The sequence below is a fragment of the Culex pipiens genome, chromosome 2, assembly GCF_016801865.2.
Source record: "Culex pipiens pallens isolate TS chromosome 2, TS_CPP_V2, whole genome shotgun sequence".
NCBI classification, from domain to species: domain Eukaryota; kingdom Metazoa; phylum Arthropoda; class Insecta; order Diptera; family Culicidae; genus Culex; species Culex pipiens.
The window spans coordinates 20,145,912-20,173,297 of record NC_068938.1 but is presented as its reverse complement, the minus strand read 5'-3'; the positions used below and the strand labels follow the sequence as shown (position 1 = coordinate 20,173,297).

General features: G+C 42.0%; 3 protein-coding genes across 3 annotated transcripts in view; 1 reads left to right on the top strand and 2 right to left on the bottom strand.

The window, feature by feature from the left end:
* Window positions 1-76: 76 nt before the first annotated feature.
* Window positions 77-7,544, top strand: LOC120432430 (E3 ubiquitin-protein ligase RNF123). Its single transcript, XM_039597648.2, has 7 exons — window positions 77-454; window positions 522-2,318; window positions 2,372-2,747; window positions 2,802-3,569; window positions 3,623-4,283; window positions 6,816-6,993; window positions 7,053-7,544. The coding sequence occupies exons 1-7, from the start codon at window positions 351-353 to the stop codon at window positions 7,270-7,272; spliced, it is 4,104 nt and encodes a 1,367-aa protein (XP_039453582.1). The 5' UTR covers window positions 77-350; the 3' UTR covers window positions 7,273-7,544.
* LOC120432431 (splicing factor 45) lies at window positions 7,482-8,938 on the bottom strand. Its single transcript, XM_039597649.2, has 2 exons — window positions 7,921-8,938; window positions 7,482-7,860 (listed from the first exon to the last, which is right to left on the bottom strand). The coding sequence occupies exons 1-2, from the start codon at window positions 8,848-8,850 to the stop codon at window positions 7,591-7,593; spliced, it is 1,200 nt and encodes a 399-aa protein (XP_039453583.1). The 5' UTR covers window positions 8,851-8,938; the 3' UTR covers window positions 7,482-7,590.
* A 4,774-nt stretch (window positions 8,939-13,712) lies between these two features.
* Window positions 13,713-27,386, bottom strand: part of LOC120432468 (homeobox protein ARX-like) — a 36,757-nt gene continuing 23,083 nt past the window's right edge. The window contains exons 5-6 of the mRNA XM_039597697.2: window positions 14,601-14,815; window positions 13,713-14,390 (exon numbers count right to left, since the gene is read on the bottom strand). Of these exons, the coding sequence (XP_039453631.1) occupies window positions 14,139-14,390; window positions 14,601-14,815 (467 nt within the window). The 3' untranslated portion in view covers window positions 13,713-14,138. The remainder of the gene's footprint in view (window positions 14,391-14,600; window positions 14,816-27,386) is intronic.

Sequence of the window (27,386 nt, the reverse complement as noted above, 5' to 3'; positions counted from 1 at the left end):
CACCTTTATGCTTCATTCATGTTTATGCTACTACCCCTTCCCAAACCTCACCAACACTAAAACATCACTCTATCAATCTTCCTTCACTTCGTTCGTAAACAAACCCACAAACACTGCGTGCGCAGGTATTTTCGTGTCTAATTAACATCTGTGACCTCCCCGCCGCAACCCACCTTCCCATCCGTCACTTGCCAAAGAAAGAAAGGAAAAAAATCCCAATTGTTTTGGCCTCCTCCGTTCATTGAGGGGCGGATTCGGTTGCTGCTGCTGTCATTCAGAAAAGTAGTGAAAAAACTCAACGAAATGTGATTCGCTGGGCGTTTTTGAGCGAAGAAAAGAGTCGTTTCAGAATGGATTTGGCCGCGGTGATTGGGAACGTTTTCGGCGGCGGATGTCCCGTGTCGCTGGCGGCGGATGACGGAACTCAGGACGACGGTCCTTCGCCACTTTCGGGGTAGGTTACGAAACGCGATGTCATTCTCTAGTTGGGGTCAGTGACCTTCAGGATTTTTCTTTTTTAGATGTCTGGTTGAGATTGGCCAGTGGTTGGATGGGAAGCTGCAGGAGCACCAGTTTGGGGAGGACACTAGTTCGGACGAGGGACGGCTTGGGCCGCGGCGGACCATATTCGATGTTGTGGAGGATGGGTCGATTCTCGTGTCCAAGGACAAGCTGACGCTGCAGTCGCAGAATGCTTTTTCTACGGTCAAGGCCAATTGTTGCGTTTTTGCAGGGCGTTGGATGTACGAGGTCCAGTTGCGTTCCAAGGGGGTGATGCAGATTGGGTGGTGTTCGGCGCACTGCAAGTTCACTCAGGACACCGGGGTTGGGGACACTCGGTACAGTTACGGGTTGGACGGGAGCAAGCAGCGCATTTGGCACGTTTATACGCAGAAATATGGTCCGTTTTGGAGGTCTGGGGATATCTTTGGTGTCTGCGTCGACATGGATGTTGGAAAGATCGAATACTACCGAAATGGAGCTCCTTTGGGCGAAGCCTTCAAGGATATTGAGCGAGGACCTGGGCTGGCACTGTATCCGGCAGTTTCACTGGCGTTCAACGACAGCTTAACAGCCAATTTCGGAGGTTCTCCGTTGAAACACCCAATCGAGGGATATCGATGCCTGCAGGATGCGCCCAACGTTCTGCTCTACCAGGCGGACTTGTTGCTCAAATATCTGGTAAATCTGTCCGGTGCCATTTCCCGTCACACTCAGTCTGATCTGGACTCTCCTTCGTTAACCGTTCCAACCTCTGAAGCCGTTTACATGCTGATTGCGGCCATGCTGATCGAACGAATCGCTCCTCTACTGGCCAACGCTTACGCTGTTGAGGACAAAGCCTTCAAATACATGAAAGGAATGTGTGTCCTGAGGAGCAACACCAAGAACGAATCTCCCATCCAACCAGGCTCTCCCGAAAGCACCCTCGGAACATTCCTAACCCTGCTCTGGACGTACCTCGAGCCGGAAGAGATGAAACTCTTCCTGAAAAAGCTCCTCAACTTCCTGGCCAACACGTACAAAGAAACCCCCGTCGATCTCGAGTACGAAAAACAGCGCAAAATCATCGTCATTCTCACCTGCATCTGCAACCATCCCCAAACCCGGAAATACCTCCTAGAATTCAAGTTCTTCAAGAAAAACTGCCTACCTCTCTTCCTGTACACCAAACCTCCGGACGAATCAACCCTCGAAAACCTCCTCCCCGACGATGCCATCTGGACGGAGGGACTCGGCGGATCGCGCGCCCAATATCTAGCCGCCTGCGACAAGCTAAAATCCCACACCTCCGTACTCTACACCCTACAGAAGAACCTCATCCAAATTCTGCTAAACAACACCGACGGCGATCCGTACTCGCCCTCCAGCCGCAGCATTTTCCTCTCCAAACTGCGCAAATTCGTCATGGACAACAACGCCGAAATGCGCGGCCTGTACTCGTCCTCAACGCAACCCGCCATCGGACTGTCCTTCCTTTGCACCCTTCTGGATCTAGCCCGAACCCTGCGCGACGAAGAACTCCAGGACGAACCGGACACCAAACCGTACATCGACTACCGGTTCTACTACGACGGCACCTTCAAGTACACCAACATTGACCGCATCGGGGGCGTCCTCTCGTACCTTCGGAAGCACTTCCGGACGCAGCTGGTGGAGAAGCTGGGCTCGGACCACCCCAGCTTGAGCGCCGTCGATCAGCAGTCCGATCTGAGGAACGAAATTGCCGCGTTCAACGCGTTCCTAGACTCGGCGATCTTTCTCGTATCCGGTGGGCCGAATTCGGCGCTCTCGCTGGCCACCAGGGCGGCCTCCAAGTAAGAATCCATGTTGTTTTGTAGAGCAATTCAATGACTTTTCTAACTTCCAGCATCACCTCCGAGCTTCACCGGCAGGGCGAGACATCCCTAACCTCCGCCGGGCGCACCGGAAGCTCCGGTGGAGGCAGCGGCGGTCCCATCTGCTACGGCAACGTGGACCCCCGTATGTCGATCTGCGAGCTGCTCGATTGCTGCGTCATTTTCTACTATTCCGTTGCGCACAAGTACGTGGTGATGATCGCCGATCTGCGGGACAACATAAGCCACCTGTCGGACATCCTGCTGGAGACGAAGACCAACTGCGACGACGTGGTGCACAACCTGGAGGAGCTGAAGCGAGCGGGGGCGGCCGGATACAGCAAGGCCCACGAGGAGTTGATGCAGGAGCTGGACACGAGGTTTGGCCAGCGGAAGAGTATCTTTGCGGTAGGGAAGGTCTTAATCCTGAGTTGACAAGTCTTACAAGAGTCTCTTTTTTAGAAACGCTCGATGGAGTTGGCCCGCAAGCAGGCCTGGTACCGTTCAGTGGCCCTCGGAACGCATCGTCGTGGACTTCTCTGCTGGTTGATGGGTATCATCTTTGAAACTCTTCGGCGTTTCAGCTCCGAAGATGTCCTGTTCTCGTTTCTCCCGGAAACTTACGTCAACGTGATTCCGGTTCTGCTCGATACCATCATGGACTTTAGCTTTCACGACACTGCCGTTCAGCACGACCTGTCCGAGGACGATCCGTTGATCGAGTCGGCTGCCGAGTTCTTGGCGCACCATCTGGCGGACTCCCGGGTGATCTTGGCTTCTTGCAAAGACGCTCTGATACAAGCTCTGGGATCGCTGACCTGTCACGAGGCTGGAATTCGAGCGCTGGAGCATGCCTCCCAGGCTAGTCAGCAATCGCTGGTACGAGCTCTCCTTAGACCGTACGAGAATCGCGCCTGGGGACAGAGTAACTGGCTGTTGCTTCGCTTCTGGCTTGGTGATGGTTTCGGCTACCGGGAATCCCGAGCACCGTGCGTTTGGCAAGCCGGAAGGCAACCCGGTCGCTCGCTGGGACTGTTCCGAAGCCGGGCGAAGAACGGTTCCCACACTGGGCTGCTCCATCTAATCGCGCCAGCTTGTCCGTCACGACACTTTCAACGTCTGATCAGCGAAATGCTCAGCAAAGACGAAACGTTCTGCACCTCGTTCCTGAACTCGGTGCTCTCACAGCTAAACTGGGCATTTTCGGAGTTTATCCACATTCTCCAGGACGTAAGTAGCTTGTCAACACCTCAAACCTGCTACTAACCAAATGACTCTTTCAGATCCAGAACGTCTCCCAGCGGGACGAGCAGCAGGTCATCGAAACGAAGCAACTCAAGATCTGCTCGATGTGCTTCGAACTCACCGTATCGCTCATGCGAGCCCTGGAAATGATCGTAACCATCACGCCGGGCCTGTGGCTGGACACCTCCCGTGCCAACAGCGAAATCATCCTGGGACGAATCTGCCAACTCGCAATCCAAGTGCTATCCCGCGTCACAATCCCCCCAGGTTGCTTCCAGCACGTGATGGACCTGTGCCTGCCGGACCTGAGCAACGTGACCCACTTTGCGATCATCAGCGCAGCGATCGGCATTCTGCTCGCACTTATGAAAAATGAACTCGGTGGCGGCGGGGCCGACGGCGCTGCCCTAGTCGCCGGCACGTCCGACATCAGTGTGCACAAGGTGCCGCGCGTGTCCAAGTATCTCCTCACGGACACCAGCTTTCACATCACCAGCTTGGAGTTTGCGCTCGGGGAAATCAAGACGCCGATTGCCAACACGAGCCAGGAAGCGCCGCGCGGGAACTTTGATCCGAAGATGCGGGCGCACATCGATCCGCTGACGAACGAGGTGCGTGTTCCGTCGCCGTTCCGGGCGATCATCGGCGTGAAGGAGATCGTGCCGGATCCGCCGATCATCAAGTTCAATATGGCCGACTGTGAGTATTGGTTTTCGTTGGTTGAGGTTTGCGTTTCGATTACGGACTTCACGGTAAAGTACGTAGAGGAGATCAAGGCCTTGATTGTTCTGCGTGTTCCAAGATGCTTTGGTCGCTTTTCAGAAACTTACGACGCATACGTGAATTAATTTTCAAACCACTTGCGGAACATAGCCTTTGTCATCCAGGCCTTTTTGTTTTCTCGCCATCGTTTTCCACTCGTTATTGCTGTTTGACACATTATAACTGTTCACATATCGATGAATTTCCGAGAAATTTTTCAAGAAATGATTGAATTCATCCAAGGTGCCTTGGTCATTCTACAGTAACTTTCGACGCATACGTGCATTAATTTTCAAACCAGTTGCGAAACAAAGCCTTTGTCATCCAGGCTTTTTGGTTAGCTCGCCATCGTTTTCCACTCTATTGCTTTTTGACACACTAAAACTGTTTGTTCACGTATTGATGAATTTCCGTTGTTCGAGAAATTTATGTGCTGAGCAAACCTTGATTTGAAATGGTGGTGTGAAATTAACAACGCCTACTTTGCCATCACTTGACAGTAAAGTCATCCACTCGTTTTCGTTAGTTCTCCAATCAAATGAATTTTTGGGTTGCTTCGATTGTTATGGCATTGATCGGGATTATTACGATGTGTGTTTATTATCGGTTGTTGGCCAACAGCTTGTCCAGGGTGGCCACTCAAGTCGGGAAATCGGGAAAGTCGGGAAAAAGTCGGGAATTCGCCAAAATCCTCCAAAAATCGGGAAAAAGTCGGGAATTTATGATTTGTTGTCAAAAAGTCGGGAAAAGTCGGGAATTCTGAGCATACTTGTTTGAAAGTTATTTTTTAACACTTGAATAATTTTGTAATATTTTGTACAATTTTCAAATTGAAATCACTCATTTCTGCTTAAGTAACTTAATTTGAATTTAAGGTTCTTTTCACTATTTTAATACATTTGAGTATAGAAAAGCTGTTAAAGGCATTCAAAATCTTAATGAATATTGGAGTCTTTGACACAGATTTTCATAATATTTTTTATGAATCAAATGATCGCTATTAATTTTTGTTCATCAAACAAGAGGTATAGTGAAAAACTAATATAAAAATAGAGCCTAATGGCCAGCTTAGAATTATGATTCTGTTTAATTTTGTCACATAATTGAATATTTGAAAACAATTTCCTGACTTGAGTTTGGCAATGTTTTTTTTGGTGAATATTTTTAATTGTTTAACTGAATTCATTTAGTAATTTAAAATATATTTTTTTTCCCAAATGTTGCCCTAGATCTTTTTTTTGTGAGTAAGGGTAAATTACCTACCACAGATAAAGTTTGATTTTCAGTTTTCGGAAAACTTAAATATCGAATAAAATCCAAAATTGAAAAACTTTTTTACGTTTTGAAAACATAAAGAAAATATTGAAATTGCAAAAAAAATAATCCAAGAAATTTTGAGTTATTGCAAAATTGTTTAAAAAAAATGTCTCTTCAAACATTTTGCTTAAAATAAGTGGGAAAACATAAAATCATATCGAACTGATTTTTTATTGAAAAAGAAGCAGTTAAATACTGACCTAAATAAAATAACATTGATTAGAAAATTCAATATCAAAAATTACAAAATTAAAAAGGGAACCTGGCAAAATTTTTTTTTATGAATTCCATGACATTTTTCTAAATTCTTTGAATGAATAATAACAGCAATTATGTTTTAATCATTCTTTGATTTAAAATGATGATGAAGTTTAAAAAAATAGGAACGCTATTTTATGTTCAGCTATCTTTAACTTTTTGTCATTTCCAGTTGAAACGAAGTATCAATAACTATAAGTTTGCCAATTTAAAAAATAACATGGAAGTTAAAAGTATTGTTGAACTTTCGATTATTTTTTCAAAGGCTTATTGTTTGTGTTTCTACTCATAATAACAAAATTACATTTTCGAAGTTTTTTTTAATTTGTTTTTTAGTTTCTGTATTTACAAAAAAAAAATCTATATTTGGATTTTTTTTTCAAATTCATTGAAATCTTTTTTTTTTCGGTGGTTAATATTGACTGTTCTTATTGAAAGTTTTTTGTTTGAAATCATTCTTTGGATAAGAAATGCCTATTATTTGAGCATTCTGGAAAAGTCTGGAAAAAAGTCGGGAAAAAGTCGGGAATTTAAAAAAGGAATTTGAGGGTCACCCTGCTTGTCTCATGAGCTTCGTTGCCTCTGTTATTTACATATCGATGTATTTCCGATATTCAATGAAGTATTTGTAGAGATAAGATGATAATGCTTTTGCCAGAGTTCAGGTTAAGAATCTCAACGGTTACGCAGATGAATGCAGGATTGCTTTTCGATTTTATGGATGTTAAGTGGAGTTTTACTTCCTTTGTCAACAATGCTTGTTTCGTACAGCTACAGCTGCTGCCACTATGGATTCCGTTGCCACAAACCTGAAATAACATTTGAATTTAATATTTTCGAGTTATATTACTGCTGGTTCTAAATCTTACCTATTTTTTCTCATTACCTTTCAAGACCCCAGCCACGTGACCCAGGAGGAGCTGGACCAGGTGCGTCGCCTGATCGAAATCCTCCAGCTGCGCCAGACGTTGCTCTCGGAGATTACCGTACTCTCGGAGGAATCGCTTTGCCCAATTTGCTACGCCAAGCAAAACTCGGCCATGTTCGATCCCTGCCAGCATCAATCGTGCGAGTAAGTTTTGCAAGTCTTCATCGAGTTTGTATGGCTTTAACCCTCTTGTCTGATTCCAGGAGTTGCATAATTCAACACCTCATGAACAGCAAACTGTGCTTTTACTGCAAGTTGTTCATCTCAAAAGTAACCAGAACCCCAGACGGAGCCGTAATCTACGAGAGTAGCGTCCCACTCAACATGCCAGCACTGCCCCAGACAACGAACGGCTCGTCGCAAACGGACGACTCCGTGGACGAGGGTGATGGTCCTTCATCGACGACGACGACGACGACCTAGCGTAAGTCCCAGCAACAAATTCCATAACCGATTTGCTCCAATTTGTGTTTTCATCGTTTTAAATTAATGTGTCGTGAGCTCTACGCAAAAGTATTCGCTTCGAAGCATCGAATGATTCTAGTCAAAATCACACAAACAACGCGCCTAGCATTAGATATCGAATGAATTATCTGGACAGTGATAGCAGATTTAAACCATTATCGAACAAAGACATTTTTACACGTTATATTTGCTTGCCGCTTTTCATAATCAGAAAATTTCTCTTACGTAAATTAGTTGCGTGTTGTGCATTTGTCCGAACCATCCCTGAACCTGCTTCTACAGCAGTTCCATTCGTTCGAACTTCTCCTGGCTGTAGAAACCGGCCCGCACCTGTCGTCCACCGAAGAATCGTCCGTTCAAATCTACCACCGCCTTGATGGCGCTCTCCATCCGTTTGAACTCGACAAAGATCCGAACCGTTTCCTCCGGCACGACGTTCGGGATTTCGTTAATGACCACCGTAATGACGTCGCCATACTTTGTGTGACACTCGTCCTTTACTTCCGGTTCCAGGTCGTCGTCGACATCGCCTGGACCGACCATGTTCTAAAACAAAATTGAAATTCTTAAGTCTTGTGAAGTTTGTGTAAATGTTTAGTAACTCACCCTGAGTAGTACGATTTTGCTCGGCGATTTCATTATCTCCGTTATCGATGGTTCCTCCTGGAAGGGAATCGCCGTCTGTCCACCAGCACCAGCACCACCACTCGGAACGTCCGGCGCGGGCATGTCCTTCTCGTGAACGATTCGACCACCCCTCTTCGAAGTCTTTTCCACCTGCAGCGCCATCGACATTCCCTGCTCCTGTTTGCCCAGCCCCTGGCCGTCCTTAAACCCATACTTGGCCATAATCTTGGCCGCCACGGAACTCCCACCATACGCCGTAAGCGGAGCAATCTTCGAGCCCTCCGGAATCTGCGCAATCGATTCCTGCAGCGACGCCGGCGGAGCAATCGCAGCACCTCCCACCGCCCTCTGTTGTCCAGGCTGGAACTCGTCCTCGTCGTCGCTAGTCGGCCGCCCAGCAAATCCACTCTTCTTCCCGCCCGGACCGTCATCCCCCATGTTCTTGTTCAAGTGAACGCCCCGTTTGTACTCCCGCCTGTTCCGTCCATAATTATTCTGCGGTGCCTTCTGCACCGGGACATCCTTCGCCTTCCGGTCCTTGACCAGCTTGTCGTACTCGTTTGGCCACAACGGATCGTACTCGTCCGTCACTTCCCAGCTGTAAGAATCGCCCGCGTTGGAACCGCTCGCCGACGGAATACTTGCCACCGTCACCGTCGTTGTCGTCGAGACCGACTTCGACCCACCACCAGAACTCCCCCCGCCAAGCCCAAACAGGTCCACATTTTCCTTCTTCGCCTTCAGGTTGACCATGGGCGTCATTTTCCTCAGCAGTTGCTGCTTCGGCGGAATGATTGGCTGGGTTGCCTTCTTGGCCTGCAGCTGCGACTGGAGCAGCTTGATGCCGGAGGACCAGCCGGCCACCTTGTCCGGGCCCTGCTTGCTGTCCAGGTCGTCGTACAGGGCCATTTTGGAAGTGCAATACGCGGCGGATTGGGAATCACGGGAAAATCGATTTTCGGCAATCTGGATGCCAAACTGAAGTAAAATTTTTGTTTTGTTTTTGCACGGTTTGACAGTTTTAACGAGGGGTGCGACGATGGATTGTTCAGCCGAGGTTACACCTCGAAACACTCTGCCACCCAGTCGAGACGTTCAGAAAGTATGATAGCAGAATTGGGTACTAAAGCCCTATTCTTCATGTAAACTAATGTCAACAACAAAAACAATGACTTTTATATCCCGCCATTTGGCATGTAAATTGGGGTCATCCCGCCAAACATATCATAGTAACCTTGGGTTGCGATGGAAAAAAATCATGTCAAAAATTTTCAAGTGATGTTTGGAACAGTTTGGTACGGTGTCAACGGTCGATTTGAAATCGTAAATTATGGCAGGAGAAAAGAAAAGCCCGGAATAAATGGACCTTGGGCAGCGAGTGGATCGAGTTCCAGCTGCCCTACAATCTGGAGTCTTCCGCAGAATTTATCCCATCGGTATCTGTCCGCGGCCCAAAATGATGGCCGTTTGATAGCAAAATTTGCAAGCTTCTGAAGATTAGTTGTTCGATAGAGTGAGCTACGAAGCTGTTTTACGCCGACATTTTGAAGCAAATAACATCCAAATTGAAAAAAGGAAGACAAATATACTAAATAAGATGTTTGATGATTTTTATATGATTGAATAAAGTTTAAAACATTTGAACGTATCAGCTTGAGGTCATCGAGAGCTCGATTTTACTGCCAATGACGAAAAAAAGTGTTTCAGACAATCTAAGGAAGAGAAAAAACACAACTTTGCAATCTTTGTGTCTTCAATTTGTTTTTTTTTATGAAAAAAAAAATCATGTTTTATCTCTAACCTTTATTTATTTCTTATTTAATAATTTTCCAAGATCGACAAATAAAAATACGGTTGATCAAATACGATACAATTTCCAACTTAAACACACTCTTACAACAAGATTCACCCCCTAATAAACATATTTATTTCACTTGCAAATTCACACATAAATAACAAATTATACATAATAAGTCTTCTCAAGCCAGGTGCTTCAGATTCACTTTGAAAAAAATGATGAATATTTGCTTCGTTTCCACTCAACCGTCCGCCGAAAGCTTCGCTTCACTTCCCATCATCCGATGTGTATCCGGAACCGCAAAATTAATTTTTTGAGCCATTCCCCATGTTGAAGTATCGCAGATCGGGATTCACAAAGAAAGTTGGCCAGTTTTCTCCGGCCTAATCCGGTCCTGTTTAAAACCGGACCCCAAAAAACACCACCGTTTCAAAAGAAAACAAAACATTTTTGACAAGGACTTTTCCAAATTTTCCCCCAGCAACCCCCAGTGTGCTGCGATTTGTTTGGCGGGTTTTAAAAGTCATGCATGCCAAACGGCGGGGTTTAAAAGTCATTGTTTATGTTTTTGACATTAGTTTACATGAAGATCAATCAATTTTTATGTACAACGGTAAAAAAACATTTCTGATCACGTTTTTTTCATCTTGATGCAACAAAAAATTATTGACAAGATAACATTTTTGCGATGGATTAACTATGGTCCCCTTGGAACGAGCTGTCAAGTATTCGTCAAGTAGGAAAGTACACGCAGAAAAATAAGGCATATTTGAATCAACAAAACGTTTTGTTGATTTGAAAATCAATATTTTTGTTGAATCAACGCTAAACGTCAAAGCAACTTTTTCAAAACAACGAAAGATTTTTGTGGAATTGAGAAAATCAAGGGTTGTTTCAACGCATGGTGTTGATTATATTCAACAAAAAAAAAAGTTGAATCAAACCTCGTACAGGCTGATCGTACAAAATATTTTTCTGCGTGTAGGACCTTTTCTTTCAAGAAGGGATTTAAAAATCCATTTTAAATCATTTGCGTGTCATTGTACTCAGAAAAATAAGATTTATCGTTGTGAACAATAATATCAGAAATTTAAGCTTATTTTAAGGACCCAATTGCCTCATAAGGAATCTCAAAACGCAGAATCTTGAAATGACGAAAATAAAAATTAAGGATTTTGTTTTTTTCTCAGAATGAAGTAAAACAGAGTAAAAACGTTAACAATTATAATTCGATTTTCTTGCAAATACAAATAGTATTCAAAAATATTCAAAAATTATTTGTTTGTTTAATGAGCAATTCTCTACGAAATCGGTATTTTTTTAAGAATTTTAATTTTTGTATTTTTTAATCCGACTGAAACTTTTTTGGTGTCTTCGGTATGCCCAAAGAAGCCATTTTGCATCATTAGTTTCCATATAATTTTCCATACAAATTTGGCAGCTGTTCATACAAAAATGATGTATGAAAATTCAAAAATCTGTATCTTTTGAAGGATTTTTTTGATTGATTTGGTGTCTTCGGCAAAGTTGTAGATGGATATGAAATACACTGAAAAAAAATGGTACACTGTAAAATTTTTTTTGGTGATTTTTTATTTAACTTTTTGGTCTCATTCGATCCGTCTTGGGGTCCCACAAGACCCTAGTTAATATTATGAAGTTTAGCAAAGTACTTCAAAAGTTATGCTAAAAAAACGATTTCGAAAGAATGTAAAAAGGGTGGTTTTTGTAAGAGAACCCGTCATGCTATACATTTTTAGAAAGGTATTTTGAAGACCTTTCACTTAAATGTTATTTATACACTTTTTTGAGGCCGGATCTCAAATATTTTGATGAAAAAGTTTTCCAGATCTATCATACGACCCATTGTTGGATAGTTAATCAAAAGACCTTTCCAACAAGCCCAAAAGATTGAACATATGATAACCCTATCAAAAGTTATAAGTACTTTAGTGTTTTTAATGCACTTTTTTGAGGCCGGATCTGATATTTTGATAAAAAATGAGTTTTATTTATACACTTTTTTGAGGCTGTGTAGTGTATTCACTTTATGAATGTGAGGAAGGCACCAACCACCTAAAGGTGGATTTAGCAACGTTTTTAAATTAGTGCACATGTTTGCCCACTTTTGAAAAAAATATTTTTGAAAAGCTGAGAAAATTCTCTATATTTTGCTTTTTTAAACTTTGTTGATACGACCCTTAGTTGCTGAGATATTGCCATGCAAGTGTTTAAAAACATGAAAATTGATGTTTTCCAAGTCTCACCCAAACAACCCACCATTTTCTAATGTCGATATCTCAGCAACTAATGGTTCGATTTTCAATGTAAAAATATGAAACATTCGTGAAATTTTCCGATCTTTTCGAAAAAAATATTTTCAAAATTTTTAAACCAAGACTAACATTTTAAAAGGGCGTAATATTGAATATTTGGCCCTTTTGAAATGTTAGTCCTGATTTAAAAATTTTGAAAATATTTTTTTCGAAAAGATCGGAAATTTCACGAATGTTTCATATTTTAACATTGTAAATCGGACCATTAGTTGCTGAGATATCGACGTTAGAAAATGGTGGGTTGTTTGGGTGAGACTTGGAAAACATCAATTTTCATGTTTTTAAACCTTTGCATGGCAATATCTCAGCAACTAAGGGTCGTATCAACAAAGTTTAAAAAAGCAAAATATAGAGAATTTTCTCAGCTTTTCAAAAATATGTTTTTCAAAGGTGGGCAAACATGTGCACTAATTTAAAAAAATGAAAAACTTCGACTATTTTCAAAAAAGTTACCTAAAAATGGTTATAACTTTAAAGCGGTGCACTTTATCAAAATTTCACTTTAGTACTTTTTGATTGCAAATTTGATTTTACATCAAAAAATGAAGTTGAAAAATTTTTGCGACCAATATTTCGATTTTTTTAAAATCAGTATTGATTCAAAAATCCATACCTCGGTCAAAGATTTTTTGCACAACCTGTAAATTTCTGAAAAGTTGGCATTTGATGTCCTCTAAACATATCAAAAAATGGAAAAAATTAAAAATAGTGTTTTTTTTTGCAAATCAAGTTTGAGTGACAAAAAGTTAAATAAAAAATCACCAATTTTTTTTTACAGTGTATCATTTTTTTATCAGTGTACAACTTTGCCGAAGACACCAAATCGATCAAAAAATTCCTTCAAAAGATACAGATTTTTGAATTTCCATACATCATTTTTGTATGGACAGCTGCCAAATTTGTATGGAAAATTATATGGACAAACTAATGATGCAAAATGGCTTCTTTGGGCATACCGAAGGCACCAAAAAAGTTTCAGTCGGATTAAAAAATACAAAAAAAAATCGAATGACCGAAATCTGAGAGAACTGCTCTAATTTACAAAATGCTAATTATTAAATAAGAAATTTAGATATCAAAAATAAGAAAATTTAGGAATTAAAAAAAATAATTATTTAAAAAAATAATAAATTTATTGATTTGAAAAAAAAATTGCAATTTATTTAAAAGCAAGAAAATGTTTCTCTTCTCTATATCCCCTATTAGCAATTTTAGCAGTTTTTTTTATAATTGATTTTTTTCTGCTATCGTTAAATATCACCTAGTGTAACAAATTAATTTTATTATTAAATTTTAATTTTAATTTTTCCCGTGCTCAGGAGGTCATTTTGAGCAACTTTAGTTCTACGAAAAACTTAACTTCTCTTGTTTTATGTATTTGTTGTTTCATTTTTAGTATCTTAATCTGCATTTATCTTGCTTAGTTTATGTTTGTTTGTTACCGCAGAGACAGATTCTATGAACTGATCACATTTCTAAGAATCAACAGGGGAGAAAGGATGCGTGGACATACCGTACTGTGATTAAAAAAAACAGCTTTAAGTGTTTCAACAGCAATTTGATGTTGAACATAGCTGAATATAGTTACTGATTTACTCACCTGTCCTGAATTCAATTTATTGTATACTTGATTGCAAAAAAACAGACATTATAAGTTTTAAACATGCTTTATTTCCTATTTATATCGTTTTTTACAATCTACAATTTTGATTGATGATAGCTTCTCCAGAATCTAGTAAAACGGGCCTATCTTCCACCACCCTCCTGTCTACCTCTCTACATGTAGTACGTAATTAATTATTGTATATTTATTTGTTTCATTATTTTCATTATCTGCTTTTTTACCGAATCTCTCGACACGAGTTCATGTGTGGGTTCCGCAATTTTTACGCCGCTTGATACCGACTTCAACGCGCGCGCGGGAAGTGTAATTAAAATTAATTCGCAAATTAAATAAACCTGGGCGAACAATAGACAAACATAAATCACATCCCCACACACACCCAGAGACAGCGGCGTCCTGCTGGTGGGGGGAGGAGGAGGGGCTCCATCACCGCCCCACCTTACGAGGACACGTTATTTACAATCTTCTTCTGGTTTTCCTTGTGCTTCTCCGCCTTCAGCCGAAGGTCGACGATGCTGGAGTTTTTGTCGTGCGCCATACCGGCGGTGAATCCGGGCGGACCGGAAACGGAGGCCGCGGCAGCTTGGGCAGCAGCAGCCGCTGCCGCCGCCGCCAGTCCGCTCGTCGGTCGATACTGGGACAGCGAGAAGAGCCCCGGCGGAACCGTTCCCGAGGAGAGCGCAGCCGCGTACTGTTTTTTGGAAAGGGGGAAGAGGACAAAAATATGGTCGAGTGAATACAAATGGCCACGGTTTGGGGGGACAAAATGGGTTTGGCAAACATGAGCAAGTCATGTGTTTACGTTTAACGTGCAGCTTTTGACAGTTTGCCATAATGGCGGTTGCTATAAAACTGGGTAGGCGCTATCATGGAGAAGTGTCAAAATTTCTTAAATATTTACCTGATGTGCCGCCGCGGAGATAAACGCCGTGTCGAAGGCCGTAAAAGCAGCGGCAGCTGCCGACGGAAATCCGGGATGAACCGTGCTGCCTGCGTTGTTCGGTGTCGATAGCCCGGAGTTGGCACTGCGAAGCGAGGGCACGTTCACGTACGGTGCGACGCGGCACGGTTCCAGGGGGGTCGTGACCGGTGGACTGTGGCTCGACATGATGATACCTGCACAGGGAAAGGAGACGGGACAAGATTTATGTTAGCGACACTCTGAATGATGGGCAGATAAATTTAAACTCCCGAATCCCCCTCCAGTCGGAACTTGACGGTTCCGAAGGGGGGTCACAAGGTGGAACGGGTCGTCCTTATTTTTTTGAACATTTGGGTTAAATTGGTTAAATTGTAGTTAAATTGAGACACCTTTGCAAAAATAAACGAAAATTTCACCACCAAGAGGACACCTAACCTCAATCTCCCCTAATCTCATCCCATTTAACAACCGGAAAAGAAAATTTTGATAGAGTCGTCCCCGTTTCGGAGTTGTGTTTTTCTTTCCCGGAGTGGCAGTGTTGCCAGCATTCATAGAGTACTGCCAGGGTGAGTGTCTGAGGAGCACAGCAAAAAACACCTAATTCAATTATGTGATTACATTTGACGTAATCCCATAAATCCGAGTCGAGCCCGGGAGTTGACTGGCTGGTTGGCTGGACCTTGGTCGTCGTCCCCTTGCACGTTTTCAGTTCTAGATGTGAATTCCAGGCGGAAGCAGCGAGGGACTTTATTAAATTATCATTTCGGGTTTATTTATTGCCGCCTTGCGAGTTTGCTCGGCTACAGGTTTTTTTTCTTCTTGTTTTTTTATGGCACGTTGACTTAATTTGGAAATCAAACATGATCTTTTTATACCCGGATAAAAAACATAGTTTTCTGCATTTAAAAAAAACGGTAAAAAATGTGTCTTGAGTTAAAAAAATCAGCCCGTTCGAAATGTTAGGCTAAAAATATTGTAAATTGTTGAAAAATTTAATGTTCTACACTGAAATCTGACCAAAAGTTGCCAAGATGTCGTCTATTGAACAATAAAGACTATTTGTATAGGGGAAATTCTCGTATGTTTGGCAGGTTAAGCACTCGCTCCTAACTCCATCCAATTTGCTGATTTTCACTATTTAAACAACTAATTTTGCAAAACTTTTGATAGAAACTTGCTTGCTCACTTCTTATTGAGCTATTTATAACTCGATTTCAGTTGAAAACGCTTTAAATTAACTGCCAACATTATATGCACGCTGGAATTAGATGCTGTTCCCCTAACTTAAGAAAATTTGAATTTTCCAATGTCAATACTTTGCAATGTTCTTTCTTAACAACTATTTAGGCCGATGCAAATATCCCGCCGATGCCGATGTTTTTGTCCCTCGACTCTGGCCGAGGTCGAGGGGGAGTCAAAGAAATAATATTTGAAACTACAAGCCACAATTACAACTTTTCAAAGGAAAAAATACTGGAAAATGTACTATACACATGTGACAAAAACTTTGTACCAGCCTTATCCGAAAAAAAAACTTATTCCAAGCCAATTAAAAAAAATATGCAAACAGTATTACAATTTGCTGCTACAGATGTAATACTGCAAAATATTTAAAAAATCAATACACTTTTAAACATTTAATATTTATTTTTCTAAAGTTTTACGTCTTTTATCGATCTGTGGTCCAAATATAAAAAAAACATGTAAAAAACCTTAAAGTGCCCTGATGCTTAATAACAAAAAAATACGATTATAATTCTAATCAATATAGTTTTAATCGATTTTTTTACTGTAATTAAAATTTTATGCAAAACATTTTTTGCTTGTCATTTTTAGGGAAAATGGAATGAGGATGGGGAACATAAACTTGAAATTAAATTTTCAATAGCCTCGGCAATAGCCTTATTTTTTTAAACCAACGAAAATGCGTTAAAATTAAGAAAATTCTCTAAAACTTTCCTAAAGAAAGTAAGGTGCTATCTTGCATCTGTTAAAAGATCACGCTGAAAAATAAGGCATATTTGAATCAACAAAACATTTTGTTGATTTGAATAACAAGATTTATGTTGAAACAACGCTAAACGTCAAAGCAACTTTTTCAAAACAACAAAAGATTTTTTTTTTCTTAAAATTATTTTTAGTAGGTCCTTTTCGGTACTGGGACCTGGTAAGGACCGAGTCGGCTTTTGTAATTACATTTGACTAATAATTACAGAGGATCTTGTGTGTAAATGTTAGTGGGAGGGGAGCCGATTACCCGCGGCCTACTCGGGGTTTTTTTTTTATTCGCTAATTTATTTTTATTAGGTCCTCTTCGGTACCGAGACCTGGTTAGGACCGGGGATCAAATGCATAAAAATAAATAAATACACACAGGAGTTAATCCGCACCGAACTTGCGGGACATGGTGCCGACCACCCTTTCCTCGTCCGAGCGGGTCTTGCAACTCCTCAGTCGCGCGGTGAACTCGTAGAACATCTTCCACAGCTCCCCGATGAACATCTTCCACAGCTCCTCCGTGCTGTAAAGCACCTCCTCTCCTATCACCTTGGGTTGGCCACCGGCGCCAGGGCCAGTGTTTCCTCGACTGCTTCCTGCATCAGCTGCGGATTGTGGTTCTGTCTTCTTCAGCTTATCCGGGATCGGGACCGGAACCGGCAGCGGAGGGAAATCCGCCGCGGAGAACGACGGTACCACCGGACTCTGTTTGTCCTTATTCCAAGCTGGTGGCTTCGGCTTGGACGCCTGCTGCCTCGACTGGATGAACTGCGCACGTTTGGGGCAACTACGGTCCAGACCCTCGTGCGATCCAGAGCAGTTAGCACACTTTTTGGGTTGAGTTACTTCGACTTTACAGTGTTCCGTTTTGTGGAATCGCCCACAGTTGTTGCATCTGCTTTTGAGATAACAGTTCCTGGCTCCGTGTCCCAGGCGGAGGCAATTCCTGCACTGGGTCACGTTAGGTTGCTTGTTCCGAAAGGCCTCCCATCGGACGATGACTGGTCCCATTTTCTTAATTGCACTCAGCTTCTTGAGGTTCGTCTGTCCCTTGGGAAAATAGACAATATAAGGGGTTTCACCCGCGGTAGACTTTTCCTTCCGCTTGATGGCCTTCACATCCAAAACATCAAGGTTATGGTCCTCCTTGAGTCGATCCTTGATAATTTCCACATCCAGTTCTGGGAGTCCTCGCAGAACGACCCGGTGGGAACGTTCGCTTCGTCGGTCGTGCGTGTAGAATTGCACTTTGTACTTAAGCAGCAGCTCTCGAACGGTGTTAAATCCCTCCACGGAAAAACACGTCACTTTTATTCCGCTCCGGGTCAGCTTGTACTGCGGTTTCACTTCGCACAGGGCCATTACATCCAGAAATCTGTCGAATCCCAAGTTCGTTATCACCAAAGGTGGTTGCTTTTGTTTACCGGCAGATTGTCTGGGTTCTGGAACCGCCGGAGCGTCTCCTCCTCCTGCTGCACTGGCATTGTTGTTGTTTTTGTCGCCCGTTAGCGCGCTGAATTTGTTGCTGTTGAGCAGGGTCTTCTCAACTTTTTCTGCTTCGATGACGAGTCCAGTGACCTCGCTGATCTTCTTCCGCTTCCGATTCCCGCGGACGGGACTGAAATCTTCCTCCTCGGAGGATTCCTCCACCTCCATCCGTAAAAAACTTCCAAGCACGCGAGATGACAACACGAGCAAAACACGTCTTAACTTGTCGCTGGTTGGCGACTGAGTGTGGCCTACTCGGGGTTAGTAGGGAAGGGATTGATGTTAACGACAAGGCGTGGGAAGGGAAGGGGGATTGTGTAGGGGTCTTGGTTGGCTCTGCTGGCCTTTGCTTTTGTCCTCAGCCGCAACTCGGTGTCCAGCTGCTGGGGCGATCTTGCTTTGCTTCCGGTGCAAACCAGAAACGACGGCTTTGTGTGAAGGCGACACTCAAAGAAAAAATACTCTAAATTTAAAAAGATCGTTCGTTGGATTAAAAGTTCGCGTTGGTGAATATTCGTAGAAAGTTCAAACTTTTTAATTTAAAAGTTGGAAAGTTTTTGATACTACCATGCACTTCTGGAACAAAATCGTTGTATCGGTAAAAGTTTTTTACTTTTATTATAAGAAGAAACTTTTTATGGCAACAATACAGTGATGATTTTCGAAAAATGTGATGGATTTGATTTCTATTTCTATTTTTATTTTTAATTTAATATTAAAACTGCTGCTTATGCTGCTTAACATCGCGGCCTACATTTTGGAGCGCGATAGCGATGTAGAGAACAGGGTGGTCTCGTTGCCGGCCATCATCAGGACAGGCTTGGAGGAGTTGGCCATTGGGTGTTAATTCGGGAAGGTAAGTCGACGTTTTCCGACTGGGAAGTGAAGCGCCTGAACCGATAGTTCCCGATCACATCGTCCTCCTTCGAGAATGGCACAGATGTTGCCAGTTCATCCGGCAGAAGCTGCGCCGTCGCGAGTTGAGAGTTTGCGGGCGGGAGTTGCTGAAAGAGTTTGAAAGTAAATTAAATTGGCTAGACACTGAACACATTCTCAATACTCACCGATGACTTCTTCGGTATTCCAGGTAGATTTTCTTGATCAGGTTCGTCGGATATCGCTCCAACCTCTGGAAGTAATCCGAGTACGACAGCTTCAGGACCTGCGGCTTTCGTACAGACGGTTCTTCCAGAACTGGTGCAAACTGTTCTTCCGGATGTTTATGTAACACTCGTCAAACATGTCCCGCACCGAGAAATGGACTGCGGACCCTCAGGACATCCCACACTGTCCCGTCATCACTTCCGGCACATAATGCTGCTGATGGTCGTAAACCGCCGGCACCGAGTGCAACATCCGCGCTGACCACCTCCGATTATGGCGCTTCTCGTCGTTTCCCGCTTCCGTCGGATCCTTCTCCTCACCGTTAAAATTAACTTTATCGAATACAACCGGTGCAAATTCACATCCCCATAAACGGCGTCCTACAAAAACAAACAAAATCAAACACAAACGCCACCAAACACCCAAGCTTCCTTCTTACCCATTTCGATCGTGAAACAGCTGCAGATCCGGCAGGAAGCTGGCCTCATCCTTTTGAAAACCCACTTTCCCCTGATCCCCTAACCTTGTTCCGCACCATCCTTCTTGGAAGGTATCCGCGTACAAGTCCTGGCTGCGGACGAGTTCTGTTTTGATTGACGTCGTGGACCACCACTCACTAACCACCGGAATCACCTAAACGTTTGTTTACATTTTGGACTTAGACGTACACGGTTTCACGAGAATGACAAAATGAAAGAAATTATACAGTCAAATTAAAAGTTAAAACTTTTAAATAAGTTAGCAATGAGATTTTCAAAAACTGTAGCAGTAAAAGTTTTCATTTTCAAAACAAGAAAAAAACTTTTAATGAAGCAAATTTTAACCACTTATTAATTCAAAAGTAAGTTACTTTTGTCATTACCATAATATTTTTTTGTGTGGAGTTATACTAACTGAAGGAAAACTAACTGAAGGAAAACTAACTGAAGGAAAACTAACTGAAGAAAAACTAAATGGATATTTTGGAATCTAAGAGGAACTGATAGAAACAAAAGATTTTTGTGGAACTGATAAAATCAAGGTTTGTATCAACGCACAATCGGCGTTGATTATATTCAACAAAAATTTTGTTGAATCAACCCTCGTACAGGTTGATCGTACAAAATGTTTGTCTGCGTGATGCAGCGTTCTTAAAAACTAGTCTAAAAATTTCGAGCAAAACCCGTTTTAAACCAGTTCTGAACACGCTGTATCATTTGACAGGAGCTAGGGGAGCGTTCTTTCATTACGTAACTCAGTTTGGGTGATCAGAGGGGGTGGTCGATGGCTGTGTTACGCATCATACAAAAAATGCCTTGCAATTTTGTTGCGAGAGGTCTAAATCTCAAATTTTGCGTTACGTGATAAAAGAACGCACCCTTCATAACACCATTTTCTTCTAAATCATGGCGGAGTTTTTTTAATTTTAGAATTTGATTCAAATTTTAAAAATAACAAAAAAAGGGAGTTTCTGTACAAATTTCCCTGTAAAATTAAAATGCAATATGCAAAGTGGACATGACCAACCGGTCCCACATTTTGAGAGGTTATTTTGAGGCCCAAAATGCATCGAAATTCATTGTTTTGGTTTGTTTTGACCATTTTAAATTTTCCTGTGCAACGACGAGCCAGTCAAGTTTAATGGATATACATGAACACAAAAAAAAATCAAAAATGCCAATTTTAACCTGAAATTAATCCTCAAATAGTTACAAAACAGTCCATATCGTAAAGTACTTTTGGATTGAATATTTGATTTACTTTTTAAAACTATTGAAATTTTTGGAATGGATTAGTGCGAGAGCTAATCCCATCTAGTATCACAGTCTGATACAAACAATACTTTTTGAATAATTTCGCTGCCGGCCAGCGACTGTTTGATTGTAAAACACAAACATTCACGCTGTATACCATACTGTGGAATATGCGTACGTGTAAAGTTTCATTTATCAATTTGTTGTAATACAATGTACCAATTATCTTTTATCAATATCGGGCCCTTTTTTAGTTTGGTCATCACAATTTTGTATGATTGGAACAATGAAAAACACATTTTTTCGTGAAAAATACAACAAGACTCGTTACATCGTGTAACCGAATTCGATCATTATCTGCCCAAATATGAAATATTTTGTTTTTTTTTATAGACTAAGTACATTACATCTCTTTTCGCTATAAAATTTGATTTGCTTGCGTACCGAAATCGCAGCCCACTTCACTATGATAAAGGTTCATTTCCAATGCATGAGAGTGAGTTGAGCAACAGATCTTAGATTTAAAAGGGCAGTTCATTATTACCAATAATCACTAATTGGTTGGTAAATCATGATTCGACTAGAAAATCATGTATTAAACTAACATTAGAATTAAGGCCTCTTAGCTAATGGTTAGGATTACTAACAAAGACGCGCCGCTCTCATGCACAACCACTAGGTGTAGGGAGTTAGGTTGTTGCGGCGTTCCAGTATGGCGAGATTGGGAAATTCAAACTTTGCGTTTGGACTTCGCAACGCATAAGATGACCAGCAGAATCTATGGGAGAGAGAGAAGTGGACCCGCTGGGACAGACTACCTCGGAGAGCGGAGGATATAAAAGGGCCCCGAAGCCCTAGACTCGTCCTCTTTTGCTATCTAATAGCCGACACTAGTACGATCCAGATTGTGGTTCCTCGAACGAGTTAATTAGCCGCGTGTGCGAGTTGAATTAACAAAAAGTTAAAATCAGGCGTTAAGTTGAACGGTAATCACGAAATCCACCCGAGTGGATAGTGTGTTGGGAAGGTCAGCGGGGAGTGTCCGAGTGCACGTAAAGCGCGCGTTTCGACCCGGATGATCACCTGGTGAGAGTAAGAGGGACGATCCTGTCGCGTATGCCTGATTTAAAACAAGTTTAAGCGGCTTTCCCACACCAAATAATTGGATCATTTGGATCCACCCCGAAGAACTAAAGTGCGCGAGTGATACCGAAAATCTAGTGTCACCGTTCGAGGCCGTCAAGACCATCCATCAACATATGGTCCCACAATCCTGGAACCCCTTGTTCTCACTAGTGAGAATGCCCCGCCGACCATAGTCACGGTCGTCGACGAAAAACCCAGGCCCGGCAGGCGTGGACGCCGCCGTTATCCGCCATCTTGCGACGAACGAGTCGCTGATCGAGGTATGTCTGTTCCCCCTTGACTTGCTTGCTCTCTCTACAATACCCTCATCCCGGCCTTCAGCTATCCGGTCGTGTATCGCGACCTGCAGAAGGGCCCCAACCGCGGGACGGCCCAAACGTGCATGCCATCGTGGGATTGTTCGCGCTCCGTTTTGTTCCAGCTAAAATAAACCCCTAAAACCCATCCCAAACGTTTTAAATTCTCTTTTTTGAATCTTTAATTTAGATTAGTTTTAGTTTTAAGGGCAAAACCGTCGAAAAATCACTAAAGTTTCGGCTTAAAAGTAAAGTGCGTTTGAATAAACTGTGCGTGTGTGATCGTTAATTTTGCTTTTTCTATTTGCCGCACACGAGAGAGAAGACGATTGTGAGGTAGATAATGATCGGGTAAGTGCCAAATTATCGTTCGTTCCCCAAGAATTGCCCTGAGATGTAGCTAGCCGTGCAAATTAGCTCCTGTTGCTCATAATTAAAACCCTTTTCCCCAAAAACTCTATTTTCTACAAAGTACCAGCTAGACTGTCGTTACAATCGTTACATCAGGACTCCGGCAATCAGTGCATAAACACTCAATTAGCACGCGTAAACATGCTGCTCAGCTCACCCTACTCCCACTATTCATTTTTCACAGTTTTAGGGTACTTATGTTTGCCTGAGTGCGTACCAAAAATCCGCGTGAACTGCGTCATAATACCGAAAAACAACCCCTCCCGATTTTCGGATGCTGTGGCGGAAAAACAACATTTAGGTCGAAGGGAGGGGAAAACGCTTCTTCTAGAGGGTGACGATTCTCGAGATTTTCAATTTCCCGGGAATCGAGAGTTGAATTTAGCAATTTCCCGGGAATTCCCGGGACCCGGGAGTTTTTTTTAACTATGACAATAGTGCCAATAATCTATAAAAAAAAGTTAAAAAAGTGTTTCTTTTCAATGAATTCAGTTACAATTTATTCATACTAATTCAATGAAACGTTAATTAGTAACCTCATTATTTTTGGTAACTATGATCTACAGTCATCCCTCATATTCGGAACAGTTTACAGATCAGCCAATGTTCAACAAATCATAGAAAATCGATTACGTTTAACATCAAGTTTTCAAAGAAAAACATTGACCCTTGAAATCCACAAATTCGGAACACTTTTTTCTTACGATGTAAACAAACTTTTTTTTTCTCTCCAGGAGTACATATTTTTCACAAAATAATGACTTCGCACTCTGAAACCAATAAAACTCATGCTTAGTAATGTTTTATGAATGGTCTGATAACTTTTTTGTGAAAATATCAGTTAAATTTAGGTGTTCCACAATTGTGGAAGACACAATAACATCCCACAATCATGGAACAGGCAATTTGGAGGCAGTGTTTTGCTGCTCTGGATAAAATTGTCTTGAAATGCAGTTTTTGTTTAAAAAGTATTACTTTTACTAGTGAAATAGCAAGAGAATGTCCAAATAAAGGCCCTAAAAATAGCAGGGTCGGCAGAAAAGTTGCATTTTGCATCCTATTGACAAATTACCACAAAAGTGTTCCGAATTTGTGGGTGTTCCGAATATGTGGGATGACTGTACTCAAAATTATAGTTTAAAATGTTTACGAATCTCAATTCTCACTGAATGATTTTTCCAAAGTTGCACAAACTTGTTGCATGAACTTGTTATTAGATTTTTGTGAAGTAAAAAAATAGTTTATTTATAATTTCCCAGTATTGGGATTTTTGCAATATGATAAATAACAACTCAAAACAACAATTTTAAGTTGTTTTTTTTACTTTTAAAGGATATTCATTGAAGAAATAGTAATAACGAAAACACGAATGTTCACATTTGGCGGACTTTAACTTTACAAAGATTGCCAGTGTTTTTTTTCTTCCAAAATATAATTTAATATTGAGGTTGAAGCGAAACACAAAATGACTTATTGCCAAAAAAGCAATTCACCTTTATACAGCGAAATTTACTCACTGAGAATTAAGAAAAACAAATTAAAAGGATTGTTATGCTTAAGAGCTATGCTTTTCCCTCTTAGAAATAATAAATAAAAAAATAATTAAATATCATTAAATTTCCTTTCTGGGGTCTAACGTTAAGTCAGATAAACTCAATTATAGTTACTGGAATTTTTGATAAATTAAAATTTACACTTTCTGAATAAGAAGGTAAGAGAAGCATTGGTTCATTCGAACATTAAATAATTATGCATCATTTTATAAATAAACTAAAATTTCCCGGGAGTCTCGACCAAAATTCCCGGGAATCGAGAGGTCTAAAAATTGTCGATTTCCCGGGAATTCGCGCTCGTCACCCTCTAGCTTCTTCATTGATTTAATTGTTTGTACAAATAAACCGAGCGGTGCACCCTCCTCTTGATGTGTTTTTGTTGAAGCAAGTGCGAAAAAGGAGCCGGTATAGTCAGTGTGGTTACATGTTCGATTAAAAAGGGTGAACTAGTGATTAGCTTTGGATGCTGTGTTGTGTAAGCTGAAAAAGATAAACTTGCAACCCTCGAGAAGATCGATGAGGTTGTCGGTGGAAACGTTGAGAGTTACCTGCTTTAAGAACTTTTTTTTGCCAACAGGCGATAAAAAAAATCACTTAATCTAATCAAAATGATTCCCCTGGAGAGCTATTAGAACGCTTGGGCAGCGAAGGGATACTTTTTTTGTGTGTGCAGTTCCGTCCCGGGCAGCAGGAGTGATTTATCTGACGTCATGCTGGCTGTGGAAGTCGGATCGATTGCCACCACAACAAGGTCAGATTAAAGTTTACCTTTGCAACTTTGAACCCACCAGGGATTGCGCTGAGCAGAGCTCGGACAACCTAATGAATTGATAAACAACAAGTCTGGGAGGTGGTGGAGACGCACGGTTTGTTGGAAAATCAATACGCAAAAAGAGCATTTTCCCAAGTCGGGGAAAAACCGCATCAAACCAGCAAACCAAACAGACAGAGGAAGCGAGGTTCATTAATGTCGCCCAGCTCTGGAGCTTGGAAAATCTGGTGCTGGGTGCTTCGGCCAGGACAGGAAAACAACCGACGACGGTCGTTTGAATGTTTGTCGAACCAAATTGGCAGACAAATAGAATGTAAACATCCTGCGCTGAGCAGCAGCAAAAGCAGAATAAGCCACATTGGCGAGGACAATGGAAATGCAAGCAGCCAACATAATGTATGCAAATTAATGCTGTACATAAAGATGGGTTGACGGGTACAACAATCTGTGCGAGAATGTTGAGTTGTTGGGTGCAAAATGGTACATGGTTGACTGTGGGTTAGAGGGTTAAAATTTTGTTACAAAAAAAAGGACAAATGACTTTTAACTTACCACTGTTATTGTATCGTTACTTAACCTTCCCTTGGTATTAAAAAAAAATCACACATAAGGTATTGGGGTCCTTTTCGACCCCAAACTTTAAAAAATCGTCAAAAATCCAGTTTTTGACCGATTCCGGTTCTTTTGGTCACAAATGAAAGCTTAGAACGTCCCCTTTTCGAAACCGACCCGGAATACCGGATTTGGTCACTGTGGCCACCGGGAATCGGCTACAACCGAAAAAAGGCCTTTTTGAGACCCCAACTTTGACGACCTGTATCTCCGTCAAATTTAAACCAATCAGGATGCTCCGGGTTGCATTCGACAGGTATATACCTGTACTTTGATCACAAATATTAATATCAGGGCCAGGTGACCTACCGGTTCTGGAAATCCGGAACATCCGAAAAGTTCATATTTTACTGTTTTTCACGTATATGTGATACCAATACTCTCTTGATAGTCGAAATTGATCCTTAAAACTTACTAAAAACACAATACACGATTGCCAGAACCACTCTGGAATGTTAGTGGCCACTTCCGGGTAACCTGGAACCGGTTCCCGGGTACTCGATGAACGGCCAATTTGATTTTTTTGTTGAAAACCCATCATGTCGCATATCAAACTTCATGAAATTGAAACATATGTCCATCTTTGGTAATGCCGTTAATCGCTGAGCCATCCTGGCTAATCTGGAACCGGTTACCGGTGGGCCCTTTAGGACACTCCCGGAATATGAGAGAAACCCTATCATCCGACATATCAAACTTCATGAAATTGAAAGATATGTCAATCTACGGTCATGCCAATGTTCGCTGACCCATTGTGGCCAATTTGGAACCGGCTACCGGTAGCCCCTTTGGGGACACTCCCGGAATATGAGAGAAATCCTATCATCCGACATATCAAACTTCATGAAATTGACAGATATGTCAATCTACGGTCATGACAATGTTCGCTGACCCTTCCTGGCCAATTTGGAACCGGTTACTGGTGCCCCCTAGGGACCACTTCCGGAATATGAGAGAAATCCTATCATCCGACATATCAATCTTCATGAAATTGAAAGATATGTCAATTTACGGTCATGCCAATGTTCGCTGACCCATTGTGGCCAATTTGGAACCGGTTACTGATGGCCCCTTGGGGACACTCCCGGAATATGAAAGAAACCCTATCATCCGACATATCAAACTTCATGAAATTGAAAGATATGTCAATCTACGGTCATGCCAATGTTCGCTGACCCATCCTGGCCAATTTGGAACCGGTTACTGGTGGCCCCTTGGGACCACTTCCGGAATATGAGAGAAATCCTATCATCCGACATATCAATCTTCATGAAATTGAAAGATATGTCAATTTACGGTCATGCCAATGTTCGCTGACCCATTGTGGCCAATTTGGAACCGGTTACTGATGGCCCCTTGGGGACACTCCCGGAATATGAGAGAAACCCTATCATCCGACATATCAAACTTCATGAAATTGAAAGATATGTCAATCTACGGTCATGCCAATGTTCGCTGACCCATCCTGGCCAATTTGGAACCGGTTACTGGTGGCCCCTTGGGACCACTTCCGGAATATGAGAGAAACCCTATCATCCGACATATCAAACTTCATGAAATTGAAAGATATGTCAATCTACGGTCATGCCAATGTTCGCTGACCCATTGTGGCCAATTTGGAACCGGCTACCGGTAGCCCCTTTGGGGACACT